Source organism: Mobula birostris, chromosome 31, assembly GCF_030028105.1.
Source record: "Mobula birostris isolate sMobBir1 chromosome 31, sMobBir1.hap1, whole genome shotgun sequence".
In the NCBI taxonomy this organism is placed as follows: domain Eukaryota; kingdom Metazoa; phylum Chordata; class Chondrichthyes; order Myliobatiformes; family Myliobatidae; genus Mobula; species Mobula birostris.
Genome location: NC_092400.1, coordinates 5,024,387 through 5,048,477, shown reverse-complemented (window position 1 = coordinate 5,048,477; position 24,091 = coordinate 5,024,387). Strand labels below are relative to the sequence as shown.

General features: G+C 42.3%; 1 protein-coding gene across 1 annotated transcript in view; it reads right to left on the bottom strand.

The window, feature by feature from the left end:
* Positions 1–24,091, bottom strand: part of unc119b (unc-119 lipid binding chaperone B) — a 64,246-nt gene that overhangs the window by 29,150 nt on the left and 11,005 nt on the right. Inside the window, exon 2 of the mRNA XM_072247595.1 lies at positions 436–549. Coding sequence (XP_072103696.1) covers positions 436–549 — 114 coding nt within the window. The remainder of the gene's footprint in view (positions 1–435; positions 550–24,091) is intronic.

Here is a 24,091-nt window from a genome sequence, read left to right as displayed (position 1 = left end):
TCTCCTAGACCAGGGAAGAAATGGAAAAATAAATCAAAGCATTTTTGAAACTAATAAAGATAGATTGGACATACTAAAAGATAAGTACACTGAAGGAGACAAACACGACATGAAGTGATTATATTTACAAATGTATAAAGATTCAAACTTCAGAGCAAATATTGTAGAAATAAGATTGCCCTAGATTTTCAAGCAGCTTCAATTTTTCACAACCAACTTGATAAATTAGAACATTAAAACTTTCACTGAGATTTCAAACTCACTGAATACAAAAGTACAACATACATAAAAAAGATGGAACTAACAAAAAATGAATTAACTATTGAAACACTGTCCAAAGCTAGCTATAGACTCAAATAAAGTGTTATATCTAAGAAAACCATCAACAACCTCTTAGCTTTAAAGATTTTAGGAGCATTACCAGTGGCTACTTACCAGAGGATGGTGGCTTGGCAATTTCAAACAAAACTGTCCCAGTTTCCATATCGCGGATCTTAAACCGTGTGAAGTCAATGTTGTATACGTTGTCTTCAGGCTTACACAAGTAGGCTAGAAAACAAGCAATTGTGTTTTGAGGCTCGACCGATATAGCAACAAAATTACTTAAAACTTATTAGCACAAATGAAAGGTACAAGATTTTCTTTTATAAACTTAGCCCAGTGATTTAGTGAAAATGACTGATCAAGCCATTGTGCAATTCAAAACTTTGGCCAAGCTAGCGGTATATTACAAAAGCAAATAAGAGCTTTGTGCAAATGATAACTATTTTTGTTGCACAATTAATTTTTCTCAAATTACCTTTGAGGTTGCAAGCCACAAATATACAGATCTCTTTAAAAAGGGAATTATATTTTATGGAGTGACAGGTAAAGATAAAAAGCAAATCAGTGATATTATGCATGCTTTCTTTTTGTATAATGGTGTAGATCTGAACACACATCTGAGTCTGTAGCTGGACTACTATGTTCAGGGCTGATCTCTCAATACAAGCAAAGAAACAATTACACTTTGGCAACTTTAAATTCCTTGGCATTATCATTTCTGAGCATCTGTCCTGGGTCCAGTATGTAAGTGTAATTACAAAGAAGGCACAACAGCACCTCTACTTTCTTAAGAGTTTGCAAAGATTCGGCATGTCATCTAAAACTTTGGCAAACATCTATATATGTGAAGTGGAGAGTACATTGACTGGTTGCATCATGGCCTGGTATGGAAGCACTGTTGAATGGAAAAGCCAAAGAAAAAGTAGTGAATACTACTTTTTCATAGATAAAAGCCCTCCCCATAGATAAAAGTCCATCACAGATAAAGCCCTCCCCATCATTGAGCACATCTAAAGGAGTGCTATTACAGGAAAGCAGCATCCATCAAGGGCCTCATCATTCAGGCCATATTTTCTTCGCACTGCTGCCAGAGAGGTGGTACAAGAGCCTCAGGACCTACACCACCAGGTTCAGGAATAGTTATTACACCTACCCATCAGGCTCTTGAACCAGAGTGGATAACTTCACTCACCCCAACACTGAACAGATTCTAAAACCTATGGACTCACTTTCAAGAACTCTTCATCTCATGTCTTCTACAGGCATTGCTTATTTATTTGTTATTTATAATGCGATTTTTGTTTTGTATTTGCACAATTTGTTGTCTTTTGCACATTTGTTTTCCATCATGTTGGATGTGATTCTATTGCATTTCTTGTATTTATTCCGAATTCTCACAAGAAAAGTAATCTCAGGGTTGGATATAGTGACAGATGTACTTTGATAATGAATTTTCTTTGAACTTTGATCCAGTAAAGGTTCAGACTGATTCAGTGGCATGACAGTTATAACAAATAGTGAGCAGTTCAGCAGAAAGAGCTTGTATACAAGTTTAGAAGAAAGAAATTACAAAATATGAGGCTTAGCAGGTTTGATGCAGAGAAGATTATTTCCCTGGTTGCAAGAATTTAGGTCTAGAGGGCATGGTATTAGAATGAATGATAGGTCTTTTAGGACTGCAAAGAGATTTCTTTACTCAGAGGTTGGTGAATCACTGAATTTTTCTACCCGCAAGGCTCTGAAATTGCAGGCATTATGTTCACTTCCAAGCAGAGTTTTCTTGACATCAAGGGAATTGAGACATACAAGTGCTCAACAAGATAATGCTCAAATGCATCAATCTTTATTCCAATGACTGGCAGTGTAATCTTGAAGAGCTATAGGACCTACTCTTGATCCAACTGCTTAAGGTCCAGCTGGTTGGCCATTCAGAAAGATTTTCTTCAGACAGCGTGTAGTCAATTTTTAGAATTTTCCAACTAGGAGGAATACGAAAGCTCCATCACCAAATATATGCAAGACAGAGTTGACAGAATTTGAAATATTAAGAGAATATAGGGTTTAATGCAGTAAAATTAGTAATAAATCAATTAACGGCTAGGAAGAGCAAAAGGCTAAATAATTATTTTTGGCAACTATTTTTCATGCCCTTAGTTTCCAGTAATTGGCGAGGTACCCCCTCAGCAGTAGCGTTCTTTTAGGAGCACACATATTAAGATTAAGAAGGCTGGAGCTCCCACGCACGCATCCCCCCCCGCCCCCCCACAAGTGAAGAATTCTGAAGGGTGACCTTATTTAAGTATATAAGATCATAAGGGACATATAAGATGAATGGTTAGTCTTTTTTCCTGGATAGAGTGTCGAAATTTAGAGGGCAGAGATTTAAGGTGAGAAGCAAAAATTTTAAAAAGGGGCATGGGAGACCAACTTTGGATAATTTTAGAATGTGTACATAAGACAGATTTGAAAAAGTAATACACAAAATGCTGAAGGAACTCAGCGGGGCAGGCAGTGTCAATGGAAAGGAATAAAAAGTCAATGTTTCAGGCAAAGACCCTTTATGTGAGTTCCTCCAGCATTTTGGATATCTGATATAACACCTATTCCTGGTGGAGGATAACAATCAATCAACACATCAGTTTCCACAGATTCTGTAGATATTAAGCATTTCTTGCACAACTGATCTCATTGTACCATTCGATCTCAAGAAGGTGGCATCCATCATTAAAGTCCTTCAACAAACCTTGCCCTCTTCTCATTGCTACCATCAAGGAGAAGCTACAAGAGCCTGAAGACCCACATTCAATATTTTAAGAACAGTTTCTTCGCCTCCATCATCAGATTTCTGCTCTGTCCATGAACTCTACTTCGTTATTTACCTTTACACTATTTATTTGTAACTAATTTTTATGTCCTGCACTACTGCTGTAAAACAAGACTTTACAATACTGTGCATCTGTGAGTCCTCTCAGCCAGCAGCACTGATTTACACTCTTTCAAAGCTGTCATGATCCATTGTACCCAATTCTTCCTCCAAAAAGTCAGTGCTTGAGGACTTTTCTCCTTCCTTTCAAATGTCTAAAGCTCACACCCTTCAATTCTTAATTCTAATGCAGTCTATTACCTCACCCCACCCCCATCTTTCAGACCTATCCATGCTGTTTTCAGCATCTCTTCCAATCTTCTCTCTGATGATCCATTGGATAAGGCCAATGTAGGCTTTATCCCCTACAACCCCATGTCAATGAACCCTGATTCTGATGCAATATGGAGCTTTTCTGCTGCTTTTGTCTTGTGTCTATTTCCCCCAAAAGAAATTTTAATGTCTCTTCCTCCTGAATTCAGATTTCTGAATATACCCAAATCTTTTCTCTTGGATTCTTTTAACATCTTCCGGTATTGTTGTTGCAAATACTGTGAGAATGAAATTCCTAATCTAATCCACCTATCTCTCAGCATTTAACACTCTGCTCACCAATGACCAACACCAACATTATTTCAAACTGGAGGAAAAGTCTGGTTTTTTTTGGTAAACTAGCAGAGGCTGAACAATAATTGTTTGAAACCATATACCCCCCTTACAATAAGGATCCCATCAGAAAACATCAAACCAGTGTTTCCCAGAATGTGCCCAATTTAATATCCTCTGGAGATCCAACTCAGCAACCTTGGCTCCTCAACAATACGCAATTTCTATCTCCTCCCCAAAATTTAATAAAGACTATATTAACAGACAGAATCAGAATAAGATTTATCATCACTGACATATGCCGTGAAATTTGTTGCTTTGTGGCAGCATGTTAGTAAAAATGCTACAGGTCATAATAGACAAATAAGTAAATAAATAAAGTGAAAAGACAGCAAAATAGTAAGGGAGAGTTCATGGGCCATTCAAAAATTGAATCGAGGAGGGGAAAACATTGTTCCTAAATTGTTGAGTGTGTCTCTTCAGGCTCCTGTACCAACTCTCTGAAGGTAGTCATGAGAAGAGGACATTTCCTGGACGGTGATGGTCCTTTATGTTGGATGCCGCCTTATTGAGGCATTGTCTTCTGAAGATATCGTCGATGGTGGGAGAGGCTTGTGCTGTGATGAAGCTGGCTGAGCTTACACACCTTTGTAGAATTTTTTTCAACCCTGTGCATTGAAGCCTCCATACCAGGTGGTGATGGAACCAGTCAGAAAGCTTCCCCTGGTCATCCGTAGAAATGTGCTACAATCTTTGGTGACATACTGTACCAAATCTCCTCAAATTCCTAATGAAGTTTTGCAGGTAACATGCGAACTTCATGTTTTCATCAATGTGTTGGGCCCAGAATAGAACCTCTGAGATGCTGACACCCAGGAAACTGAAGCTGCTTACCCTTTCCACTACAGACCCCTTGATGAGAACTGGTATACATTCTTCCAACTTACCCTGTCTGAAGGCCACAATCAGTTCCTCAAACTTATGTCAAGTGCAAAATTTCTGTTACAACACCACTGAACTAGCCAATCGATCTCACTCCTGTATGCCCCCTCATCATCTGAGATTCTGCCAACAGTGGTGTCATTGGCAAATTTATAGATGCTGCTTGAGCTGTGCCCAACCCAGGGGTGGCACTAAGGTGGTGCTAGCTGGTGCTATAGCACCAGCAGAAATTACAATAGCACCACCATAGCACCACCAAGAAATTAACTGAAATTTGTCCACTCTACACTTCTGCTTATTCGTTCATTGTCAATGTCTTGCCGTTGCTGTCCTCAGGTCAGTTAAGCTGATGTAAGATCACTTAAGGTGGTGATATCACTCACTCCAGAGATTGATAGTATACATTCAGGCGCAGATCCATGGTCTTGCGAGACTAACGGATCGATCACACACACACACACACACACACAGTGCTTTTACAAGCTAGCATGGGCCTGGCACGTGCATTATTTTGGTCGGCGTGAAAAATGGATCGAGTTTTAGCGAGAAAACGACCTCATCCAGAGGAATCAGTGGTGTTTCAGCCTGAGCCTGTCATAATTGAAAGTGACATGCAGAAAGTAGTAACTGGGGATGAGGATGACAGCAGTTCATCAAAGGAGTGTGAGGGTGAAGTAGAGGAACAAGAAATGGAGTGGGATTCGGAAGAGAATGTGGATGAAGCTGCTCTTAGTGCTAGTGGGAATACTGTTAGTGATGTCAGCCAGCATTGAAAAAGTACCCTTTGCTGCTCGCAACAGTTTGGCAATCAGCAAAGGAGTTTTGTTTGTGGCTGGTTTGACTGGCTGGAATATTCGATCACGAAAGATACTACGTTCTGCTTTGCATGCAGACATTTCCTGTGTGGAGGACATGGGTTCCATTCTGAGTCTACCTTCACTGTCACCAGTTACCGCAACTGGCGGAAAGCTACAACAGCTTTCATAACCCACCATGTAAGTGCAGCTCATAAGTTTGCTATGGAGGCATGGGCCGAATTCAGATTGAGAAAACAAGACGGTTCAAGATCGGGAAATATGCTTGACAAAGGACATGCAAAGATTGTCCAAGAAAATTGTGAGTATATGAGAGCAGTAGTTGAGTCTCTACGCTATACTGCGTGCCAAAGCATTGCTCAGCAAGGACACTGGGAGGATGATGGATCTGGCAATAGGGGAAACTTTGTTGAGTTGCTCAGTGTAATTGGGAAGTTTGATGAGACTGTAGCTAAAAAAAAAAGGACAATCCTGGAAATGAAAAAAAAAAAGGACAATCCTGGAAATGCAAAAAAAAAAACACCCATCACGATATCCAAAATGAAATTATGGGAATTACGGCAGATATGGTCAGACGTCAAATAAGTGCAGAAATCAAGGAGGCTGGACATTTTGCCATCATGGTGGATGAAAGTAAAGACAAGTAAAAAGGAGCAAATATCAGTGGTGGTGCGGTGTTTGAATAACGAAACAGCGCTTGAAGAATTCTTGCACTTCACTCCAGCAGAAGGGTTGGACGCAGAGTCGCTTCTTAAAAGCATTAAATAGACACTCGCCCAGTGCGTTATTGATAAGAATGCGTGTATAGGTCAGTGTTATGACGGGGCGGCAGTGATGCCCGGGTGTGCAAGAATGGTTCAGGAAAGTGGTCCCGCAGGCATTATATATACATTGCCATGCTCACAGACTTAACCTTGTTTTTGTGGATGTTGTGAGCAATGTACAACAAGTAGGTGGGTGAGTTTTTTGAAACTGTGCAGCTGCTTTACAACTTCTTTTCAAACTCTGATGCCCACGATCTTCTCATGAAGAAACAGAGAACTGGAATCAACTGCACAGCCCGTGGAGTTGCAGAAATTGTCAGATACACGCTAGGCATGGCAGTATACAGTTTTGTGGGCTATAAGGAAATCACTCCCTGCCATTCCAGCTACACTACAGGATATAATGGGTCAACCAAATGCACGGAGGAAAACGGAGGCCAGAGGTGTAAATGGACTGATTGACAAGCAATTTCCTTTACTTCTTACTCTGTTTGACAATTTATTCCGAGTCACCAAGTTCATGTCAGACCAGCTACAATCTCCCAGTTTGGAGCTTTCATCCGCTGTGGACTTGGCTCAGTCTATTATCGATGCACTCTCAGCAAAACGGGGAGAGGAATCATGGAGTGAGAATTCAGGCAAGAGCTCGGGACATGTGCATCAAGGCTGGTATACAGAGCAGACCACATGAAAGGAGACAGGTCCAGCCACCCCGCCGCCTACATGATTTTGTTGTTGAGGCACACCTGTCACATCCTCTGATGACCTCTGCACTGTTTCTATCCGGTTATAGACAGACTTCTGACTGAAATGAAAAGACGGTTCTTAATTGAGACTGGGGGTGTTCTGACTGGAGCCTCAGCATTGAGTCCCAAACACAAGTTCTTCCTAGACAAGAATTGTCTTTGGCCAATGGCCCAATGCTATGGAGTGACTGAAGTGAACCTGACTGCAGAGCTACATCAGGTTCGGCGTCTGCTGGAAACAAAAGCAAGGACAGACAGTGAATGACACAGTGGAATTTCTAGCTCTAATGAGACTCTACCACGATGCATTTATAGATTTATACAAACTAATCTGCATATCACTGACTCTACCTGTGGCATCTGCCTCATGCAAACGGAGTTTCTCTTGCCTCAGATGCCTCAAAAAATACCTAAGAAAAAGCAGCGGCGATGCTTGGAACAGCAACTTGGCCCTGTTGGCTATAAACAGCCGGAGGACCAAAGCACTTGACATCCAGAAAATCACTGATGCTTTTGCCACCAATCACAACAACAGACAGTTTGTGCTTCTCTGAAAACATCAATGGTGAGGGCAGTTGATTTTTCAAAAATTTGGGCCAAGACTAATGCTGATTATTATTATTTTGTGGTGGCTACCCCGTAGTCCTTACGTTTCCTGGAAATCCTAAAATATTACATTTACTGCTATTAAGCCTACTGGTTTTGCTTAGACTTCCAAGCGGTGATTCCACTGATTTTTGTTTCAAATTCAATAGCCGAACTAATTGAGGTATTGCATGCTCAGAGCACGATTTGTCCAACGCCTAGTAAAGCCTTGCATCTGTTGTTTGCCTCATTTCACTTTAATAACGGTGTATCTTTTGGCATTATCTGTCTATGTAATGCAAATAGCAGTGGACATTGTGGGTTAGCGTTGTGTTTTTCAGTTGAAAAGCATGCATTTGACGCTGATTGCGGGATTGGTGTGTGATTCACATTGTGCGCTGTGGGTCGGATGCTCTGTTGGTTTGTTTGTTTATACTCTGTGTAGCCCGGTTTATCCCCGATGCTGTCGACACCGTCACAATTCACTTCTATATTAGATCTATCAATTGCTGTTGCTTGTGAATCAACAGAGGCATTTATGATAGGCACGTAATGCTTGAAACTGACCTTTGAACGCCACACGTCTGGCCTTGCGAATACCTATTACCATACAGCACATCCCTCAACACCATCACTGAATAATTCAGCCCCACTGTAGCACCAGCGAGAAAAAATCTCTGGCGCTGCCACTGGCCCAACCACACAATCATGAGAGAGCAGAGCAGTGGGCTAAGCACACATCCTTGAAATGCGGCTGCGTCAATTGCAAGGTTTATCACGGGCCTGGTTATGTTCCACAAAACAACTTCTTCCTTCATTTATTTTTTCTCTCTCTTCCTCCAGACTCTACCTACATTGCAAAACTTCCAACAGCTTCCTACACATTAACAGTTACCTGGTCTCAATCAATTCACTTTCTCATGGATGTCCAGTCTCTTTTCCCTTCCACAAAGCCCTAGATCACCCTTCAAAATCCACTGACATCCCACAACCCAGTCTAATGGCATCTTCTCATAAAATAGCATAAGATCACCCCTTTACCACCTCATTTCCCACCATCTGGAGAATCAAAATGTCAAGGAAATAATTTGCACACTTTCCATTTTGTAGTTTACTTATTGCAGTTAGTGTGCAGCATATGATCTCCTATGCACGTCTAAGTGTGTTGCCATATGGGTGACTTCTGTTCAAAATCCAAGACCAGCCGAGAAGTGTGACCCTGACCTTTCAGTTGTCCGTCACTATAATTGTCTACTTCATCCTGACTATGTTTAGTCTCTAGAGTTGAACCTGAGCATGAGAAATACAAAGTTCAAACTAAATTTATTATCAAAATACATACATGTCACCATATACAAACCCGAATTTTCTCATTTTTGTACAACCTGAAATTCATTTTAGAACACAGAACAGTACAGCACAGTACAGGCCCTTCAGCCCACAATGTTGTGCCGACCCTCAAACCCTGCCTTCCATATAACCCCCCCCCCCACCTTAAATTCCTCCATATACCTGTCTAGCAGTCTCTTAAATTTCACTAGTGTATCTGCCTCCACCACAGACTCGGACAGTGAATTCCACGCACCAACCACTGAGTAAAAAACCTTCCTCTAATATCCCCCTTGAACTTCCCACCCTTTACTTTAAAGCCCCTTGTGTTGAGCAGTGGTGCCCTGGGGAAGAGGCACTGGCTATCCACTCTATCTATTCCTCTTAATATCTTGTACACCTCTATCAGGTCTCCTCTCATCCTCCTGCTCTCCAAAGAGTAAAGCCCTAGCTCCCTTAATCTCTGATCATAATGCATACTTTCTAAACCAGGCAGCATCCTGGTAAATCTCCTCTGTACCCTTTCCAATGCTTCCACATCCTTCCTATAGTGAGACAACCAGAACTGGACACAGTACTCCAAGTGTGGCCTAACCAGAGTTTTATAGAGCTGCATCATTACATCGCGACTCTTAAACTCTATCCCTCGACTTATGAAAGCTAACACCCCATAAGCTTTCTTAACTACCCTATCTACCTGTGAGGCAACTTTCAGGGATTTGTGGACATGTATCCCTAGATCGCTCTGCTCCTCCACACTACCAAGTATCCTGCCATTTACTTTGGAGTTTGTCCTTCCAAAGTGTACCACCTCACACTTCTCCTGGTTGAACTCCATCTGCCACTTCTCAGCCCACTTCTGCATCCTATCAATGTCTCTCTGCAATCTTCGACAATCCTCTACACTATCTACAACACTACCAACCTTTGTGATGTCTGCAAACTTGCCAACCCACCCTTCTACCCCCACATCCAGGTCATTAATAAAAATCACGAAAAGCAGAAGTCTCAGAACCGATCCTTGTGGGACACCACTAGTCACAACCCTCCAATCCGAATGTAGTCCCTCCATCACGACCTTCTGCAGGTAAGCCAACTCCGAATCCACCTGGCCAAACTTCCCTGGATCCCATGCCTTCTGACTTTCTGAATAAGCCTATCGTCTGGAACCTTGTCAAATGCCTTACTAAAATCCATGTAGATCACATCCACTGCACTACCCTCATCTATATGCCTGGTCACCTCCTCAAAGAACTCTATCAGGCTTGTTAGACACGATCCACCCTTCATAAAGCCATGCTGACTGTCCCTGATCAGACCATAATTCTCTAAATGCCCAAAGATCCTATCTCTAAGAATCTTTTCCAACAGCTTTCCCACCACAGACGCAAGGCTTACTGGTCTATAATTACCCGGACTATCCCTACTACCTTTTTTGAACAAGGGGACAACATTCACCTCCCTCCAATCCTCCAGTACCATTCCTATGGACAACAAGGACATAAAGATCCTAGCCAAAGGCTCAGCAATCTCTTCCCTCGCCTTGTGGAGCAGCCTGGGGGATATTCCGTCAGGCCCCGGGGACTTATCTGTCCTAATGTATTTTAACAACTCCAACACTTCCTCTCCCTTAATACCAACATGCTCCAGAACATCAACTTCACTCATATTGTCCTCACTGTCATCAAGTTCCCTCTCATTGGTGAATACCGAAGTGAAGTGTTCATTGAGGACCTCGCTCACTTCCACAGCCTCCAGGCACATCTTCCCACCCTTATCTCTAATTGGTCCTCCCTTCACTCCTGTCATCCTTTTGTTCTTCACATAATTGAAGAATGCCTTGAGGTTTTCCTTTACCCTACTCGCCAAGGCCTTCTCATGCCCCCTTCTTGCTCTCCTCAGCCCCTTCTTAAGCTCCTTTCTTGCTACCCTATATTCCTCAATAGACCCATCTGATCCTTGCTTCCTAAACCTCATGTATGCTGCCTTCTTCCAACTGACTAGATTTTCAACCTCACTAGTCACCCATGGTTCCTTCACCCTACCATTCTTTATCTTCCTCTCCGGGACAAATTTATCCCTAATATCCTGCAAGAGATCCCTAAACATCGACCACATGTCCATAGTACATTTCCCTGCAAAAATATCATCCCAATTCACACCTGCAAGTTCCAGCCTTATAGCCTCATAATTTGCCCTTCCCCAATTAAAAATTTTCCTGTCCTCTCTGATTCTATCCTTTTCCATGATAATGCTAAAGGCCAGGGAGTGGTGGTCACTACCCCACAGATGCTCACCCACTCAGAAATCTGTGACCTGACCCAGTTCATTACCTAGTACTAGATCTAGTATGGCATTCCCCCTAGTCGGCCTGCCCACATACTGTGACAGGAATCCATCCTGGACACACTTAACAAACTCTGCCCCATCTAAACCCTTGGAACTAATCAGGTGCCAATCAATATTAGGGAAGTTAAAGTCACCCATGATAACAACCCTGTTATTTTTGCACCTTTCCAAAATCTGCCTCCCAATCTGCTCCTCACTATCTCTGCTGGTACCAGGAAGCCCATAGAATACTCCCAATAAAGTAACTGCTTCCTTCCTGTTCCTGACTTCCACCCATACTGATTCAAAAGAGGATCCTGCTACATTACCCACCCTTTCTGTAGCTGTAATAGTATCCCTGACCAGTAATGCCACCCTTCCTCCCCTTTATCCCCTCTCTCTATCCCTTTTAAAGCACTGAAATCCAGGAATATTGAGAATCCATTCCTGCCCTGATGCCAGCCAAGTCTCTGTGATGGCCACTACATCATAATTCCATGTATGTATCCAAACTCTCAGTTCATCACCTTTGATCCTGATGCTTCTTGCATTGAAGTACACGTACTTTAGCCCTTCTACCTTACTGTCTTTACACCTTTTATTCTGTTTCCCTTTCCTCAAAGCCTCTCTATATGTTAGATCTGGCTTTACTCCGTGCACTTCTTTCACTGAGCTATCACTCCAGGTCCCATCCCCTTGCAAGTTAGTTTAAACCCTCCCGAACCATGCTAGCAAACCTATCTGCAAGGATATTGCTCCCCCTCGAGTTCAGGTGCAACCCATCCAATCTGTACAGGTCCCACCATCCCCAGAAGAGATCCCAATGATCCAAAGATCTAAAACCCTGCCCCAACTCCTCAGCCACGCATTCAACTGCCATCTCCTCCAATTCTTACCATCCCTATCATGTAGCACTGGCAGCAATCCTGAGAATGCCACCCTTGAGGTCCTGTTCTTCAGCCTTCTGCCTAGTTCCCGAAACTCACACTTCAGGACCTCATCCCTCTTCCTGCCTATGGCGTTGGTGCCAACATGTATCACGACTTCTGGTTGCTTTCCCTCTCGTACCAGGATGTCGTGCACCCGGTCAGAGACATCCCAGACCCTGGCACCCAGGAGGCAACAAACCATGCGGGTATCCTTCTCATGTCCACAAAATCTCCTGTCTGCTCCCCTGACTATAGAGTCTCCAATGACAACAGCTCTCCTCTTCTCCGTCCCACCCTTCTGCACCACAGGGTCAGACTCAGTGCCAGAGGCACTGCCACCGTGGCTCACACCTGGTCGGTCGTCCCCGCCAACAGTATCCAGAACGGTAAATTTATTATTCAGGGAAATAATAATTTTCTTGCAGGTATGCTCAGTAAATCCAAGAACAATAAGAGAATCAATTAAAGACCACACCCAAAAGGACAAACAACCAATGTGCAAAAAACAAACTCTGCAAATACAAAAGAGAAAAATAATAATAACCCATACCCATTAATACATAAATTATTTCTAAAATCCTGCAAAAGTGCCCGAATATTTGACAGAAGGTAAAACACATGTCTTACCTAAAGGAGAAATCACAAATGACCCATCAAAATATCGTCCTATTACTGGTTTACAAACTATATATAAAAGTGTAGCATCATGCATCTCATAAATAATCACCACTCACATGGGTAACTACAATATATTTAGAGAAGAGCAGAAAGAATGCCAAAAAGGTATGGATGTAAAGAACAACTGATAATAGATTCTGTAATTCTAAACCAAGCCCAGCAGAAAATATTGCTGGAACTCCTGGAATATTTCTGCAAAATGCTGGAGGAACTCACCAGGTCAGGAACTATCAATGGAAATGAAGAGACAGTCCACGTTTCAGGCCAAGACCCTACTTCAGAACTAAGGAGGAAGGGAGAAAATGCCAGAGTAAAAAGATGGGTAGTGGGGAAGAGGGGAAAGAGGCTAGCTGGAAGGTGATAGGTAAGTAAAGCCAGGTAAGTGAGAAAGGTCAAGGGCAGGAAAAGAAAGACTCTCATAGGAGAGGACAATAGACCATAGGACAAAGGGAAGGAGGAGGGGACCCAGGGGAAAGTATTAAGCAGGTGGGACAAGGTAAAAAGGTCAGAGTGGAGATTGGGAGTGGGGGGGTAAATTTGTTTACCAGAAGGAGAAATTGATATTCATGTCATCAGATTGGAGGCTATCCAGACAGAATATAGGGTGTTGCTCCTCCACCCCGAGAGTGGCCTCATTTTGGCACAAGAGGAGGCCATGGACTGACACATTAGAACGGATTGGGAATCGGAATTAAGATGTTTGGCCGCTGGGAAGTCCCACTTGTGGCAGATGATGTAGAGGTACTCAATGAAGCGGTCCCCCAATTTACGACGGCCTCACCAAAGTAGAGAGCACAGGACACAATAGACAACCTCAGCAGATTTGCAAGTGAAATGTCTCATCTGGAAGAACTGCCTGGGACCCTGAATGGAAGTGAGGGAGGTGGTATATGGGCAAGTGTAGCACTTAGGCTGTTTGCAGGGATAAGAGCCAGGAGGGAGCTAAGTGGGGAGGTGGAAGTAAAGATATGTTTAGAGGTAGGATACCTTTGGAGATGGCAGAAGTTGCCATGGATAATGTATTGGATGCCGAGACTGATAGGGTGGTAAGGGCAAGAGGAACTCTATCACTATAAGGTGGCAGGAAAATGGAGTGAAGGAGTGAGCGCGGATGTATAGGAAATGGAAGAGATGCAAGTGAGGGCAGCATCAATAATAGAGGGAGAGAAACCTCTTCTTTAAAGGAGGAGGACATCTCTGATGTCCTGGAATAGAAAGCGTGTCTTGAGAACAGGTGCAGCAAAGGTGAAGGAACTGAGAAAAGGGATTAGCATTTCCCCTCTCCCCCCCCGCCCCCAGGAGTTGAGGTGGGAGGAGGTATAGTCAAGATAATCATGGGAATCAGTGGGCTTATAAAAGATGGTCAGTTGACAGTTTGTCTCCAAAGATCAAGAAAAGTGAGGGCAGTATCAAAGATGGACCAAGTGAATTTAAAGGCATAGTGAAAGTTAGAGGCAATACTTATAAACACCCAATACTTGTGAAATTCCTACAACACCTGATGAAGCATAGGCTTAGTATAATCATACTACCTATTAGCAATCAAAAAAGAACAACCTCTTATTACAACAGATTTTCCAGGATGACTCTCTAATTTGCTGAATAGGATGAAAATAGGGTATCGGATCAGAAACAACCAAACAAGTTATACCTTGAAACATGGATGATCTGAAATTAATACTCCATTAGTAAAGCTAACTCAAATGGTAGAAGTATTTTCTAATGATACAAAGATGTACTTTGGATTACACAAGTGCAAAACGTTAAACATAAAGTACAATAGAGCTAACAGAATATAAAACAGAGCAGCAGGATACGATAAAACTAATCGATGAATATGCAACATTAGTATCTGGGATATCAACAAGCAAACAAAATAGATCATAGTGCAATAAAAGGAAAACATAAAAGAATTTATTTCAGGCTCAAGAAAATCTGCCAAACTGATCTCAATAGTAAAAACATAAAGGCAATAAGCACTTCCACTATATCCACATTAACATATTCTTTTGACATAATATCTTGATCCAATTGCGAAAACATACGAAGAAAAATAAAAATTGAAATAACAAATTTTGGAAAACACTGTATACACTGGAACACACTTAGATTAACACTACCCAAGACAATAGGAGGAAGAGGAATAACAGACATTCAAAATTTACACAACAGTCAGATAAAACTCCTAAGGATACTTTCATCAACGAAAACATGATTCAGCATCGCATGTGAGCGCGTGCAATTCCAACAAGCTCAAGACATTAAACTTAAATGAAAGCACAACCCAGAAAAAAGAAGAAATTATCATTACAAAAGAAAAAACTAACCAATGGAAGAGAATGACCTTCGATGGAAGACATCCCTATGGTCTGAGCAGACCAGATGTTAACAATGAACATCCAACACCTGGCTCAGAGTTGAGAGACCGCTTCCCAGTAACAGTAGGATTCCTTGTGGCAATACAGGACCAGTTGGCTAACACAAAAAATCAAAAATGCATAATAAAGAACCAACAAATTCAGACGATAAATACAGAAAATGCCAAGAGAAACCAGAAGTAATCTGACATGTTACAGGATCCTATAGCAGTTTAATTCAATCTGATTACCTACACAGGCACAATCAAGTGGCAAACATCATTCACCAAAATCTTGCTTTAAAATACGAACTCATAAGAGACACTATACCTTACCACAAATACAAGCCTAATCCAGTTTTAGAGTCAGAGTCCTACAAATTATATTTCTGCAACAGCACCCCATGTAGACGTGCTCAATGGACAGCAGGGCTTTATCCGTTGTGGACTAACCACTCTGTTTTGCAGGATTTTCCTTTCAAGGGCATTGGTGTTTCCATACCAGACTGTGATGCAACCAGTTAATATACTCTCCACTATACATCTATAGAAAAACATAGAAAACATAACATAGAAAATAGGTAGAGTAGGCCATTCGGCCCTTCGAGCCTGCACCGCCATTTATTATGATCATGGCTGATCATCCAACTCAGAACCCTGCACCAGCCTTCCCTCCATACCCTCTGATCCCCCTAGCCACAAGGGCCATATCTAACTCCCTCTTAAATATAGCCAATGAACCGGCCTCAACTGTTTCCTGTGGCAGAGAATTCCACAGATTCACCACTCTCTGTGTGAAGAAGTTTTTCCTAATCTCGGTCCTAAAAGGCTTCCTCTCTATCCTCAAACTGTGACCCCTCGCTCTGGACTTCCCCAACATCAGGAACAATCTTCCTGCATCTAGCCTGTCCAATCCCTTTAGGATTTTATACGTTTCAATCAGATCCCCCCTCAATCTCCTAAATTCCAACGAGTACAAGCCTAGTTCATCCAGTCTTTCTTCATATGAAAGTCCTGCCATCCCAGGAATCAATCTGGTGAACCTTCTTTGTACTCCCTCTATGGCAAGGATGTCTTTCCTCAGATTAGGGGACCAAAACTGCACACAATACTCCAGGTGTGGTCTCACCAAGGCCTTGTACAACTGCAGTAGTACCTCCCTGCTCCTGTACTAGAATCCTCTTGCTATAAATGCCAGCATACCATTCGCCTTTTTCACCGCTTGCTGTACCTGCATGCCCACTTTCAATGACTGGTGTATAATGACACCCAGGTCTCGTTGCACCTCCCCTTTTCCTAATCGGCCACCATTCAGATAATAATCTGTTTTCCTATTTTTGCCACCAAAGTGGATAACTTCACATTTATCCACATTAAATTGCATCTGCCATGAATTTGCCCACTCACCCAACCTATCCAAGTCACCCTGCATCCTCTTAGCATCCTCCTCACAGCTAACACTGCCGCCCAGCTTCGTGTCATCCGCAAACTTGGAGATGCTGCATTTAATTCCCTCATCCAAGTTATTAATATATATTGTAAACAACTGGAGTCCCAGCACTGAGCCTTGCGGTACCCCACCAGTCACTGCCTGCCATTCTGAAAAGGTCCCGTTAATTTCCACTCTTTGCTTCCTGTCTGCTAACCAATTCTCTATCCACATCAATACTTTACCCCCAATACCGTGTGCTTTAAGTTTGCACACTAATCTCCTGTGTGGGACCTTGTCAAAAGCCTTTTGAAAATCCAAATATACCACATCCACTAATTCTCCTCTATCCACTCTACTAGTTACATCCTCAAAAAATTCTATGAGATTCGTCAGACATGATTTTCCTTTCACAAATCCATGCTGACTTTGTCCGATGATTTCACCGCTTTCCAAATGTGCTGTTATCACATCTTTGATAACTGACTCCAGCAGTTTCCCCACCACCGACGTTAGGCTAACCGGTCTATAATTCCCCGGTTTCTCTCTCCCTCCTTTTTTAAAAAGTGGGGTTACATTAGCCACCCTCCAATCCTCAGGAACTAGTCCAGAATCTACCGAGTTTTGAAAAATTATCACTAATGCATCCACTATTTCTTGGGCTACTTCCTTAGGCACTCTGGGATGCAGACCATCTGGCCCTGGGGATTTATCTGCCTTCAATTTACCTAACACCACTTCCCTACTAACATGTATTTCGCTCAGTTCCTCCATCTCACTGGACCCTCTGTCCCCTACTATTTCTGGATGATTATTTATGTCCTCCTTAGTGAAGACAGAACCAAAGTAATTATTCAATTGGTCTGCCATGTCCTTGCTCCCCATAATCAATTCACCTGTTTCTGTCTGTAGGGGACCTACATTTGTCTTTACCAGTCTCTTCCTTTTTACATATCTATAAAAGCTTTTACAGTCAGTTTTTATGTTCCCTGCCAGTTTTCTCTCATAATCTTTTTTCCCCTTCCTAATTAAGCCCTTTGTCCTCCTCTGCTGAACTCTGAATTTCTCCCAGTCCTCAGGTGAGCCACTTTTTCTGGCTAATTTGTAAGCTTCTTCTTTGGAATTGATACTATCCCTAATTTCTCGTCAGCCACGGGTGCACTACCTTCCTTGATTTATTCTTTTGCCAAACTGGGATGAACAATTGTTGTAGTTCATCCATGCAATCTTTAAATGCTTGCCATTGCATATCCACCGTCAATCCTTTAAGTGTTATTTGCCAGTCTATCTCAGCTAATTCAAGTCTCATACCTTCAAAGTTACCCCTCTTTACGTTCAGAACCTTTGTTTCTGAATTAACTATGTCACTCTCCATCTTAATGAAGAATTCCACCATATTATGGTCACTCTTACCCAAGGGGCCTCTCACGACAAGATTGCTAATTAACCCTTCCTCATTGCTCAAAACCCAGTCTAGAATAGCCTGCTCTCTAGTTGGTTCCTCGACATGTTGGTTCAAAAAACCATCCCGCATAAATTCCAAGAAATCCTCTTCCTCAGCACCTTTACCAATTTGGTTCACCCAATCTACATGTAGATTGAAGTCACCCATTATAATTGCTGTTCCTTTATTGCACACATTTCTAATTTCCTGTTTAATACCATCCCCGACCTCACTACTACTGTTAGGTGGCCTGTACACAACTCCCACCAGCATTTTCTGCCCCTTAGTGTTATGCAGCTCTACCCATATCGATTCCACATCTTCCCGGCTTATGTCCTTCCTTTCTATTGCGTTAATCTCCTCTTTAACCAGCAACGCCACCCCACCTCCTTTTCTTTCATGTCTATCCCTCCTGAATATTGAATATCCCTGAACATTGAGCTCCCATCCTTGGTCACCCTGGAGCCATGTCTCTGTGATCCCAACTATATCATAATCATTAATAACAATCTGCACTTTCAATTCATCCACCTTGTTACGAACGCTCCTGGCATTGACACACAAAGCCTTCAGGCGCTCTTTTACAACTCTCTTAGCCCTTATACAATTATGTTGAAAAGTGGCCCTTTTTGATGCTTGCCCTGGATTTGTCGGCCTGCCACTTTTACTTTTCTCCTTACTACTTTTGGCTTCTACCCTCACTTTACACCTCTCTGTCTCTCCGCACTGGTTCCCATCCCCCTGTTGTGAACTAACCTCCTCTTGCCTAGCCTCTTTAATTTGATTCCCACCCCCAACCATTTTAGTTTAAAGTCACTTCAGTAGCCCTCGCTAATCTCCCTGCCAGGAAGTTTGTTAAAATATTAGATGTCAAGCCAAATCTTCGCAAACTTCTAAGGCAGTAGAGGAGCTGTCATGCTTTCTTCGTAACTGCACTTATGTGCTGGGCCCATGACAGGTCCTCTGAAATGATAACATGGATGGAGATCATGGAGGAGATGTTGTTGCCAATCGAAACTGATTGGAGTCTGCAAGTGAGGAAATCAAGAATCCAATTCAGAATTGGAATCAGATTTAATATTGGCGGCATATGTCATGTAATTTGTTAACCTAGCAGCAGAAGTACAATGCAATATATGACGATATAGAAAAATAACTAAATCAAAGTATAAATATGTATATTAAATAGTTAAGTTAAAAAAGTAGTACAAAAACAGAAATTTTAAAAAAGTGAGGTGGTGTTCATGGGTTCAATATACATTTAGGAATCGGATGACAGTCCTGAAATGATGAATGTATGTCTTCAGGCTTCTGTACCTCCTCTTGCTGGTAACAATGAGAAGAGGGCATGTCTTGGGATGATGAGGGTCCTTAATAATGGACGCCACCTTTCCAAGGCACCACTCCTTGAAGAGGTCTTGGATACTATGGAGGCTAGTACCCAAGATGGAGATAACTACTTTTACAACTTTCTGTAGCTTCTTTCGATCCTGTGCAGTACCTTCCCCCCACCACCACCACAGCAAACAGTGATGCAGCCTTTCACAGTGCTCTCAACAGTACACCTAGAACAGAGAAAATCTACAGCACATTACAGGCCCCTTGGCACACAATGTTTTGCCAACCATGTAACCTACTCTAGAAGCTGCCTAGAATTTCCCTACCACATAGTTCTCTACTTTTCTAAGCTCCACATACTGATCTAAGTGTCTCTTAAAAGACTCCATTGTATCCGCCTCTACCACCTTCACTGGCAGTGCATTGCACGCACCCACCACCTATCTGTAGAAGTTTGAGTGTTTTAGGTGACAAATCAAATCTCCTCAAATATAATGAAATATAGCTGCTGTCTTGCTTTCTTTATCGCTGCATCAATATGTTGCGACTAGGTTAGATCCTCAGAGATCTTGAAACAAAGGACCTTGAGATTGCTCACTCTCTTCACTTCTGATCCCTCCATGAAGATTGGTTCATGTTCCCTCATCTTACCCTTCCTAAAGCCCACAATCAGCTCATTCGTCTTACTGATATTGAGTGTAAAGTTGTTGCTGCAATACCACTTAACTAGCAGGTATATCTCACTGCTATGTGCCCTCTTGAATCCATGAGATTTACCAACAATGGCTGTATCAACAGCAAATTTATAAATGCCATTTGAGCTACACGTAGCCACAGAGTCATGGGTATGGGTCATGGACACAAAGAGTAGAGCAATGGGCCAAGCAGACATTCCTAAGCTGCGCCAGTGTTGATAGTCAGCGAGAAATTATTACCACCAATTGGCACAAATTGCGGTTTTCTGTTTAGGAAGTAGAGCATCCAATTGCAGACAGAGATACAGAAGCCCAGGTTCTGTAGCTTATCGATCAGGATTATGGGAATGACGGTGTTAAGCACTGAGCTATAGTCAACTAACAGGATCCTGACGTGGGTGTTTGTATTGTCCAGGTGATCTAAGGCCACATAGAGCAATTGAGATTGCGTCTGCCATAGACCTATTGTAGCGATAGGCAAATTGCAGGTCTCACTGAGGTAGGAGTTAATTCTAGCCATGACTAACTTCTCAAAGTATTTCATCACCATAGATGTGTGTGCTTTTGGAAGGTAGTTATTACAGCAACTCACACTACTTTTGTTAGGCACTGGTATAATTGTTGCCCTTCTGGAGCGGGGGGTACTTCTGACAGTAGCACTGAGAGGTAAAAAAATGGCCTTGACTACCCCCACCAGTTGCAGGGCACAAGTTTTTATAGCCTTACCAGGTACCTCCATTGGAGCCTGCCATCTTGCGAGGGTTCATGCTCCTTAAAGATAGCCTAACATCGGCCTCTGAGGCAGAGACCACAACGTCACCGGGTGCAGCAAGGATCTTCACAGACGACGTGATATTCTCCCTTTCAAAGTGGCCATAGAAGCCATTGAGCTCATCTGGTAGTGAAGCATTGCTGCCATTCATGCCACTGGGTTTCGCTTTGTAGGGTGTAATGCTCTGCAAACCCTGCCAGAGTTGATGTGCATTCAATGTAAGCTCCGACCTCGCTCAGAGTTGTTCCTTCACTCTTGCAATAGCCCTCCGCAAGTCATACCTAGTTTTCTTGTACTGACCCAGGTCTGCACAATTGCACAAGGAGATATTAAGGGCAAAGTCTTAAAGACTATTGATTAGTTTTGAGATGATATTGAATGAGTATTGAATGCCAAGCTGTAGTTGATAAAGAGCATCCCAATGTATGCATTATTGCTGTCCAGATGTTCCAGGGTTGAGTGAGGAGCCAATGAAATAGCATCTGTTGTGGGTCTGTTGTGTATGTAGTCAAATTGGTGCAGATCCAAATTGCTTCTCAGGCAGGATTTGTCATGTTTCATCACCAACCTTTTAAAACACTTGATCATAGTTGATGCAAGTTCTGTTGGACAATAGTCACTGAGGCAAATAACCATATTCTTCTTCAGCATTGATATAATTGAAGCCTGCTTGAAGCAGGTGGGTACCTCAGACTGCCGAAATGAGAGGTTAAAGGTATTGGAGAATACTTCAGCACAGGTCTTTAGTACTCAGTCAGGTATCCCATCTGGACCAAATACTTTCCGCGAGTTGAACCTGAGCATGAGAAATTGCACCTTATTATCCAATTACAAAGAATTAAGAATCTTGCAATTACAAAGAAAACACAACAGCACCTCCACTTCCTCAGAAGTTTGCAAAGAATTGGCATGACATCTAAAACTTTGACAAACTTTTTTAGATTTGCAGTGGAGAGCATACAGACTCGTTGCATTGTGGCCTGGTATGGAAACACCAATGCTCTTGAATGGAAAATTCTACAAAAAGTAGTGGATACGGCTCAGTCCATCGCAGGTAAAGCCCTCCCCACCATTGAGCGCATCTGCACGGAGCACTGTCGCAGGACAGCAGCATCCACCATTGAGGACCCCCACCACCCCAGACCACACTTTCTTCTTGCTGCTGTCAGCATCAGGAAGGTAGTAAAGGAGTCCCAGGACCCATACTAGGTTCAGGAACAATTATTACTCCTCAACCATCAGGCTCTTGAACTAGTGGGGACAACTTCACTCACCCCATCACTGTTCCCACAACCTATGGACTCACTTTCAAGGATTCCTCATCTAATGTTCTTGATATTTATTGCTTACTTTTTTTTCCTCTTGTATTTGCACAGATTGTCTTTTGCACATTGGCTGTTTGTCTGTCCTGTCAGGTGCAGTCTTTCATTGATTCTACAGTGTTTCTTGGATTTACTGTGCATGCCCACAAGAAAATGAATCTCAGGGTTCTATATAGTGACCTATGTATTTTGATAATAAATTTACTTCGAATTTTTTTTAAAAACCTAATACATTAGAGACTTCCGGATCAATATCAAATTCAGCAATTACAGACAATTAGCCATCCTAGTTTTATATCTGACTTTTCAACATTCATTTTTACCCCTCCTCTGCACTTCATTCATCTATACCTGGTTCACCTTCTTTATTAACCCCTCTCAGCCATCATTTCTTTCACTCAATCTTGCCTGCCTTCTACCCAACCAGAAAACCTCCCCACTGTTCTTTCCTCATCTTTTTCTCTGTAACTTAAAATGATTCTTTCCAACTTTTCCCAGTTCTGACTAGAGGTCAAAAACAGAAACATTTCTACATTGCCTAAACATTTATTCGTAATCAAAGTAGTTTGGTTTTGAGCATTTGCAATCCACTACTGCACATATCATTCAGTGGCCGGCCACTTTATTGGGTATAGGAGTGGAAGTCAGTGTGGTCTTCTGCTGCTGTTGCCTATTCACTTCAAAACTTGACATGTGCATTCAGAGATGCTCTTCTGCAGACCAGTGTTGTAACTTGTGTTTTTTTTTGAGTTACTGATGCCTTCCTGTCAGCTTGAACTCGTCTGGCTATTCTCCTGACCGCACCCACAGAACTGCCACTTACTGGACGTTTATTGTTTCTCGCACCACTCTCTGTAAACTCCAGAGACTACCGTGCATGAAAATCTCAGATCAGCAGTTTGTGAGATAGTTGAACTACCCTGACTGGCACCAACAATCATTCCGTGGTCAAAGTCACTTAATCACATTTCTTTTGCATTCTGATGTTTGGTCTGAACAAATGAATCTCGTAATCACATCCATATGCTTTTATTCAGAGTTGCTGCCACAGGACTGATTAGATGCTTGCATTAATGTACAGGTGTACAGAATAAAGTGGCTACAGTGTATTTAAAGTTGCATTAAAGGCAGACTTGCATACATGATTTTTTATTTAAAGAAACAGAAATGACATTGGAAAAGGAAAACATATTTCACTGCAACGAACACCTGCATTACCCCATGACCTCTAATATATATTTAACTAACAGCATAGTACAATCAAGGATGATGCAGTGATTCTAGTACGTATTGCACCACTGGTTCAAACAATTAATGAACGTGGCAACACCAAAGAAAAGCACTACTAACAGTGAAGAAAACTCTATGCAAAGGAAACACACAAGAGAAGTATCTAGCCAGTTTTTTGCTGATATTTATAATTGGAAAGTAGTACGCACTTTCAAACTGCTGTCAAAATAATAGACATTACCAAGCAGATTTAATGGTGAGGTTAGATTTAGTGCGGAGAGTGGAGAGCAGTGGTTCAGAAGGAGTGAGGTTAGAATTAGAGATCCAACATCCAAATACACCAAGCAACACACATCAAAGTTGCTGGTGAACGCAGCAGGCCAGGCAGCATCTATAGGAAGAGGTACAGTCAACGTTTCGGGCCGAGACCCTTGTCAGGACTAACTGAAAGAAGAGCTAGTAAGAGATTTGAAAGTGGGAGGGGGAGTGGGAGATCCAAAATGATAGGAGAAGACAGGAGGGGGAGGGATGGAACCAAGAGCTGGACAGTTGATTGGCAAAAGGGATATGAGGGGATCATGGGACGGGAGGCCTAG